An 8381-nucleotide genomic window follows, 5' to 3' on the forward strand; every position below is an offset into this window, starting at 1 on the left:
GGTTTTCGTAGTACATACTACTAACATTAGTTTCAACATGGATGACTTCTTAAATTGCAGATCACAAGAAAAATACACTAACAGATGACATTTATATGTTACTAACAATAATATAAAACGCAAATTATGGAGTATTAGTATAGAGAGGTGAAATGCGCTACCGCAGAGCGCTATGCTGCATCAGCAACAGCCACTGCTGCATCTGTGGGCTTCTCAGCAACAGTGAGGATTGCACCTTCAGCTTCTTTTATCTGCCTCGTGATGTCTGACTTTTTCTCAAGCAGGGCTTCTATTTTTCCATTGATCTTCTCTAGCTTCTGTTTCAGCTTTCCAACATCCGTGCATTTGTCCTTCTTATCGACTTTTCTTTTGTTCTCGCCCTTCTCGCCCTTCTCACCCTTCTCCTTTTTCTCTTTATCTTTCTTCTCTTTACCTTCCTTTCCTTCATCTTTCTGCGTCTTCTCCTCCATTTTCCCCTCCGATTCCTTTACGTTTTCTACAATTTCAATCTCCGTGGGAGAAACTTCAGCCTTGACCTCCTCATCCTCTACATTTTTGTGTTTCTTCTTTTTGTCCTCCTTGTCTTTCTTCTTCTTTCCTCCTTTTTTGTCATCTTTTTCCTTATCCCCTTCCTCTAAATCTTTACCTTCGTCCTCTTTCTCCTTTTTATCTTTCTTCTTTTTCTCTTTTTCTCCCCCTTCTATATCATCGTCTTTAACTTTGTTCTTCTCCTTGTTCTTTTTCTTCTTCTCTTCCTTGTCCTTCTTTTTATCCTTATCGCTCTCTCCCGCTTCATTGTTCTCTTTCTTCCTTTCGTTCTCCACTATGTCTTTATCCTTCTTCGATTTCTCCTCATCTGCATCGTTATGTTTCTCCTCATCCTTTTCATGTTTCGGCTTTTCTTTTACCACTGACTCGGTCTTTAATTCAAGTTCCGCTTCAGTCTTCTCCTCCTTCGGTTCACCTGGTTCTACATCCCTGGTCATCATCACCATATGCCATTCTTCCTTTTCCACTTTTTCTTCTCCGTTATATTCAGTTTTGTCTTCCATCTCCAGACTATTTGCCAAAAGTCGAAAAGTACAACAATTTCCACCGAACCTGTGATTCCCTAAAAACAAATGTAACTGTGCAATCAGTAATCCGGAAAGATATTCAGTAGATCACAAAATGCTAATACTCGGTGATTTATAAAACGAAAAACTAAACAAGGAGCATAAAATCTTTTGTTTACCTATACTTGTTTTTTAGAACACCTCCGCGACACGAGAGAAATTTTATTGATAACGAAAAATTATGTTTACCTATACTCAGCAGATTACAGACGATGCTTAAACAATTGGAAACTTATAGGAACTTTATCTACATGTTAGGGTAACAACGAAAGCTAACAAAACTTACTTTCTGTTTATCAATCGTCATGAAACACACAGTACAGATTCGAGACAAGTGGATATCTTTGGCGGCAAGCAACAGTCGATATAGGGATTTCAAAAGAATGTAGCTCTAGTTAATTTTGTTGTCATTTTTCCAAATACATAGCCCATACACATGGGGCTAAAGATTTCCCCAAATTTAACTCAAAGAGTAAATAAGCAACAATTGTGTCCTTATGAAATTGTGAAAACAGCAGCAGTAAACAAACCAACATAATAATATCAAATAAAAGCAACAAGAAAGAAAGAAAGAAAGAAAGAACCACAACATTCATGATTGATCACATATACTTAAAAATGACATCACATAACATGTTTATTAATCCGTAACTGGAATTGTTAAATTACCTCAACTTACAGAAAGGAACCTGTTTGATTGCCGGCTTCTGTAACGCAACGTGTTTCTTGAGAGAGAGAGAGAGAGAGAGAGAGAGAGCGCTTTGGTTTCCTTTGTAAATTGTGGTAGCTTCGAGTCGTATATATGTGCAAATTTGGAATATGAAAGCTGTTGGGCAATGGATTGATTGTGCCACGGCCATCCACCTGTCGGTATTTTCGTCAACACGCAAAGGAACGGCATCTTCTTCTGTGTAGCGTACGTACCCAATACGCGGGTTTTGTGTGTTTTCTCCAAAACTCCAACGTCTTCCACGTTTCGGCCATGCAATTCAATTGCCTAACGTCGACGACATGGACGAGAAAACAAACTTAGCTCTTAAGTCTTCTTCCAAGTCTTGAACTCATCCCTAATTTCGGGTCACTTTCACATTGCACCCTCCCTTCTTGTTTCAAGCTTATTTTTTGGGAAACAAAGCTTGGCTGCTTAAAAACAAGCAGGAGCTCCTTCTCAAGTTGTTAGTTCAAGTTTTGATTTTTCAATTTTTTTTTGGACACTTGTCAAGTTGTTGTTGGATGAGAGAAGGAGCTCATGCTTGTTTTTAAGCAGTCAAGCTTTGTTCTTTTTAGGGTGCCAAACTTCTTATCAATTTTTGTACTTTCCACTATGGCCTTGGATTAAAACGACGTAAGAGTACATAAGCGAATTAAAAAATATATATATAATTACAGATATTAGACTCCAATCAAATTAACCCCTTTCATCGTTGTTGACTATTCATTGAATAACAATGAATGAGTTCGTTTGACATAAAGAATAATGTTAGTTAGACTAATTTGCAAATTAAATGATATGTCATCAATAAAAAAACACATTAATCAATAATTAAGTAATAATTCAATCATAAACTTCCATGAACCTTAACCGACAATTCATGTCGTTTTTTCTTCAAGAATTTTCAATATTCATTTTGAACTTGTTAGCTTCGGTGGTGTGGATTAAATTTACTATTTTAGTTATCTAAGACAGATTAGATTGGGTTTAATAGGGAACAATTTAAATGTTTATAAGAATACTAATAGATTTTTATCAAAGAAATAATTAATTAAAGAAAGTGTTATTGACACTTCAAAAATCTCATTCTCTTAATTAATTCGATGAATTTAGAAAATAATTGAGCGTTAACAGACGCACCTGAACCTCGTAGGCCCACCGCCTGCATCAATGGTGGGTCATGCAATGTAAGTGGAGAAAAACAGCCGAGATCAAAGGGCACATTCGTCCTTTAACAAAGTTCAAAAATAGAAAGTGCCACTTTCTTTCTCTTTCAAATTTCCCACATGGAGTAACAAATCAATAATAATTTAAAACTAAAAAGTAACAAACGAATTTCAAAACTTAAAAACAAAATTATATTATATTATATTTTACACCCTCAAGTATGGGTGCTATTATAAACTCATATTTCATCTTTAAATTATGACATTGTCATACACTAATTTGTGTTTCACTATAATGTTGTAGATTTATTAGTTAATCAGTTCCGTGATGCTATGACAAAAATAAATCCCACGTTTGTATCACGTTTGAAAATAAATTAAGATAATTTAATTATTAAAAACAGAGAAAATAGAAAATCATTAAAACAAATATTTTGATATTTTTAAAAGATTAAAAAGTTTATTTATTCTACATGGCACAATAGTGATATATCCATGTCAATAAAATTAGACCTTATACCGCATCATCACTTGACGTCTAATTTGACAGATATGTTAAAGGAGTTATAATCAAAACTAAATTACACCTTTGTGTACGTACGGTATTATAATATTATAATAATAAAATATGAGTCCTAAATTTTGAGAGTGAAAAATATAATTAACTTGAAAAAAATGGAGAAAATTAAAATAGAAAAGAAAATCACGTTCCGTCTCTTTTGATATCTCTCTCTCCGTCTCTCTCCTCTGCCGCAACATTCCCAACACAAAAAGCACATTCTTTCTTTCTTTCCCCTTCATTTGGTTACCCTTTCTCTCTCCTCTGGAAACCCTGACAGTGGCCTGGTTTTTTTTTTTTAATTAACCAGGTCCCTCAGAGGAGAGAAAGCTTCCATTTTTTTTCCTTAAATTTTTAGCTTTTATTAATTTTTTTCTCAAATTGTAGTTTTTCATCGTCGCATTTTTCAGCTGCCTTCGACAATGAACGACCTGCTAAAGGTAATGTATATGATTTTCGTTCGTTAATTTATGCTATGCTTTATTTGTTTGGGCATGTTTGGAGGTTTTGTGGCTCTGTTTTTGTCATGATCCGGTTGCGTTATGTTATTGGATCTGCGTTTTTAATGAGGTTTTTTTTTTTTTTTTTTGAATTTTTGGCTTATGGGGGTTTGGCCTTTTGTACTTTCTGTTTGGTTAGTGAGAAAAAGGAGGGAAATTGATGAAAAATTGAAAGTTAATGAATTATGGGATTTTGCATTGTGCTTGAGGGAATGCAAGTGGTTGGTTTTACTTCATTGCAGCTCAATCAACGCAAGCTACTGTAGCTACCAAAACTTAAAAACTTGAACAATTTGCTTTCTTTTTCCCCTTGTTTATCTGTATTGTTTTCGATTTCTCAGCTTTCGAACAGAATTCATCGGCATTGATGTTTTGAATCACTTAAGATTCGTATAAACTAGACTTTTGACTCCCTTCTTCTCTTTTATGGATTTTAAATTATTACCGATAAGGACAATGATGGAAGTTGTAAAACGAGTGTTGTAGTTTTACATAATGCTGAATAACACTTGACATATACGCAAGCTCTGCAATTGAGGCCGTGTTTTTCTTTCTATATATCGGGTTTGCTTGTCTATACTAATTGTCTACTAGAATGTGTTCTTAGAAATTTAGCAGGGTCATGCGGTTATGTAAGTTCAAGTCATAGTTATCGTGCCTTTTCTTTCCTTTTATCTTTCTTTCCTAAACCGTATTGAACTCAAGCAATCGGATTCGGGATTAAGGTTTTGTTCGAGTTCATTTATGACCTATTTACTGCTTGCAGGATTCTTTTGAGATCTCTCGGGGTCAAGCTTTGAGAGATGGAGATATCGAACTAGGAGCACATGCTTCAATGAATTCTGGAGAACTTGGTTTGGAGGATTTTTTCAAAAAGGTGTTTTAACTTCTTTTACTTATTTTTCTTCAACATCCCTTAAATGCATGAAACATAATTATTTTCTTTTTCCGTTACTCTTTTTCCTTTTACTTTTTTCCATAGATAATTATTCTGTATATGGAATCTGTGTTATGTTTACTTTCTGTTGATTCTGTCTAATGCTTTCATGATTTTTGCCCCCAGGTTCAAGAGATCGAGAAGCAAAATGAGAAGCTTGATAAACTTTTGAAAAAGCTCCAGGTATTATGCTTTCCAATATGTTTCCCTTACCTTGCCAGCGCCATGAAGGTTTTTTGTTTGTCTCAGCTGTCATAGTTCCTCATTGGTTGGTGCTATTGTCTGGAATGCTTGAATTGGTTACTCTTTAACTTGGTCTCATTCAGTGTTGCGCTAATGAATTCAGCATTTGGAAAAAATTTTGTGTCCTCGTTTTTTGTGCCTTGTACAATAGCTTACAAAATTAGAGTGCGTTACAGTTGGTGGAATGATTCTTTGAGATATAAGATGCACTTTTTTATCACTTTTAATGGTTTTTTTTTTTTTTTTTTTTAATGCAGGATGCACATGAAGAGTCCAAGGCTGTTACCAAGGCTCCTTCCATGAAATGTAATCTCAAACTTGTTTAATTATTTCAATAATCACGTGAATCTTTCATGCTTATATTCGTATTTTCTATTATGTTATGATGCTTGTTTCTTTCATAGCTCTATAAAATGTTGCCTATTATGGATTTAAACGGAGGGAGAAAACAAGAAGTATGTAAGATAGGAGATGTCAAAAAATATTCTAGCGTGTTATCTCATACATCCAAAAATAATGCCTGCAATCTGTTTTCCCTTTACTGGTGATATATATTCTGTTTGCGTTTATCGACTTAATTTTTCGTTTCCCTCCTCATTAAGTCAACAAAGATGATGGATTCTTTCACCACGTGCAGCAATCAAGCAACGAATGGAGAAAGATGTTGACGAAGTTGGAAAAGTTGCTCGATGGATAAAGTCAAAAATTGAAGAACTCGACAAAGGGGTAAGTTTTGACTCAACAGAAAGCTGCGCTTATTTCTGTGGTTGGCAACAATTTTGTTTGTCTGACTAGCCTTTCCTTCTGGGTCCAGAATTTAGCAAATAGACAGAAGGCTGGTTGCGGAAAGGGAACAGGTGTAGATAGATCCCGAACAGCAACAACCCTGTAAGTCCGTGCTCCAACATTTGCCTTCAAAATGCCTTATACCTATTTCCCCTCATTTACTTTTGGTATCTACTAAGTTGTGGTATCACCAATGATTTTTCACCCACACGTGCTTGTTGGAGAAATCTTGTATTAATTGTCAACTCAGCTGAATCTAACATTGTCAAGTGTCCACTGTTATCTATTGTTGCAGTGCCTTGAAAAAGAAATTAAAGGACAAGATGACTGAATTTCAGGTAGGTCATACACACCCACACATGCATTTTATTTTTTAATCCCGTAATCTTTGTTTCTTTCATCGCTAAATTTTGAACTTAAAACATGCAGACTCTAAGGGACACCATCCATCAAGAGTATCGTGATGTTGTCGAGAGGCGAGTTTTTACAGGTTTGAACCCCTCACTTGCCACTCATCACTGGTTGCTATTTCTGGAGCTTCTACTTGAATTTCCATGATCTGATTTTATAGTTTATTTCTCTTGCATTATGTGAATGTCAGTGACGGGCGCAAGAGCTGATGAAGAGGTAAAACTTATTGCACTGTTGAAATTACGGTATATCTATACCATTGTGAAAGCTCATTCTCTAATTATTTAACATTGTACAGACAATTGAAAGATTAATTGAGACAGGAGACAGTGAACAAATTTTCCAGAAGGCAATCCAAGAACAAGGGCGAGGCCGGGTTTGTCAAATTTCCCTTTTTATTCTCTGCCCCCAAATAAGCACTTTTTACTATCGAAATTGTGCATTCTCACAAACTTGGCACATTTTTTGACATCTTGAACAATTATTTTTAAGCTTGTAACTCTTCTAGCTTGGGTTGTTGAAACATTGAATTTTCTGATTAAGATTGATAACGTCCAAAATTGTGTATCAAATTGTAGATAATGGACACTCTGGCTGAAATTCAAGAGCGACATGATGCTGTTAGAGATCTTGAGAGGAAGCTTCTCGATTTACAACAGGTATATTCTTAGTTTATGATGCATACTCTCTGACGAAGACATGAAGTTGCTATACAATACAGATGTCTAGCATAGGCCTTACTTTTTAGAATTCACTTTACAATTTGGTATTTGTCATATTGAATATAATAACGTTAATCTGTTGAATCTTGCCGCTTGAATTCTGTAAGAAAGTGAGTGATCGGTTAGATCATTAAGTTGTGTCATGACATGTTAAGTATGTGTTAGTCATGTAGCTCATAAGAAAACCAAGCTATTGTCTTCTTTTAATGCCACGATTCCTTGAGGCCAACCGGGAGAATAGCTGCAAAACTAAAAGGAAAACTTTCTGTTTGTGTTTCGCCATGAGTATACGATAACACTCTCTCTTATGCACAGATATTTCTGGATATGGCGGTGCTGGTCGATGCACAAGGGGACTTGCTTAACAACATAGAAACCCAGGTAAATACTACAATCTGAAAGTGCGATGATCCAATTTCTTTGCGTTTTAAGCCTAAAAGAAAAAAAAGAACTTGATTTGGAAAAAACATGACGTGGAATGTCAATCTTGTATCACACTTTTCCACTTCTGTATCAGATATGACGATCACGTATTTTGTGTTTTTATTCCGCAGGTATCGAGTGCGGTAGATCATGTACAGCAAGGGAACAATGCTCTTCAGAAGGCCAAGAAGCTACAAAAGAGTTCGAGGAAATGGATGTGCATTGCGATCCTCATCCTTCTTATCATCGTTGCAATCATCGCGGTGGCGGTGTTAAAACCATGGAGTAGTAACAATGGTGCTTAAATTAGCACCTCTGGTAATTTGTAACTCATAAGTATAGGGGACTACAACTGACACATCTGGGACTCAAGCAACTCATGGGAAATCATTCTGGCACTTTGTTGTTCTCCTATGATAATGCCTGCATGTAACACTATTAATTGAAACACACTCTTACTATATATTCTTTAATATACATAAAAGAAAACTCTAGTTTTTTCTTCTTGAATGTCTCATGTTACTGGTTATAAAACCGTACCGTCACAGAGATATTTTCGTTGATTTTTTTCTTTTTTTGTTCAATCAAAATCGCGGAGCTTGGTTCAAATCCTCATGCCTCATTACATTACATGAACAACCATTAATCAAATATCAACAATTTATAATAGCAAATTTATCAAGCAGAATATAATATGGAATGGTACAGATCACCGGCAGAACAAGTATCTTCTTCCTGTTTCCCGGCATTTGTATTTTTTATAGGAGGAAAGGGAGGGAGGAATCTTTAGATGCTTGAGGGACAAGT

At 35.5% G+C, this 8381-nt stretch overlaps 2 protein-coding genes across 4 annotated transcripts; one reads left to right on the forward strand and one right to left on the reverse strand.

Moving 5' to 3' along the window:
- Positions 1-26: 26 nt before the first annotated feature.
- LOC126593175 (uncharacterized) lies at positions 27-1990 on the reverse strand. 2 transcript variants are annotated; one of them, XM_050259091.1, is made up of 2 exons: positions 1785-1990; positions 27-1101 (listed from the first exon to the last, which is right to left on the reverse strand). In XM_050259091.1, the coding sequence occupies exons 1-2, from the start codon at positions 1973-1975 to the stop codon at positions 171-173; spliced, it is 1122 nt and encodes a 373-aa protein (XP_050115048.1). In that variant the 5' UTR covers positions 1976-1990; the 3' UTR covers positions 27-170. The 2 variants fall into 2 exon arrangements, with proteins under 2 accessions (XP_050115048.1, XP_050115049.1); XM_050259092.1 differs by having other exon boundaries at positions 27-1111; positions 1785-1941.
- A 1731-nt stretch (positions 1991-3721) lies between these two features.
- LOC126593176 (syntaxin-132-like) lies at positions 3722-8084 on the forward strand. 2 transcript variants are annotated; one of them, XM_050259093.1, is made up of 13 exons: positions 3726-3992; positions 4819-4929; positions 5116-5172; positions 5490-5538; positions 5870-5958; positions 6047-6120; positions 6314-6356; positions 6448-6508; positions 6620-6645; positions 6728-6805; positions 7008-7088; positions 7467-7532; positions 7706-8084. In XM_050259093.1, exons 1-13 carry the CDS (start codon positions 3975-3977, stop codon positions 7877-7879), a joined length of 927 nt encoding a protein of 308 aa, XP_050115050.1. In that variant the 5' UTR covers positions 3726-3974; the 3' UTR covers positions 7880-8084. The 2 variants fall into 2 exon arrangements, with proteins under 2 accessions (XP_050115051.1, XP_050115050.1); XM_050259094.1 differs by lacking the exon at positions 7008-7088 and having other exon boundaries at positions 3722-3992.
- The last annotated feature ends 297 nt before the right edge of the window (positions 8085-8381 follow it).

This window comes from Malus sylvestris, chromosome 12 (genome assembly GCF_916048215.2).
Source record: "Malus sylvestris chromosome 12, drMalSylv7.2, whole genome shotgun sequence".
Lineage (NCBI taxonomy): Eukaryota > Viridiplantae > Streptophyta > Magnoliopsida > Rosales > Rosaceae > Malus > Malus sylvestris.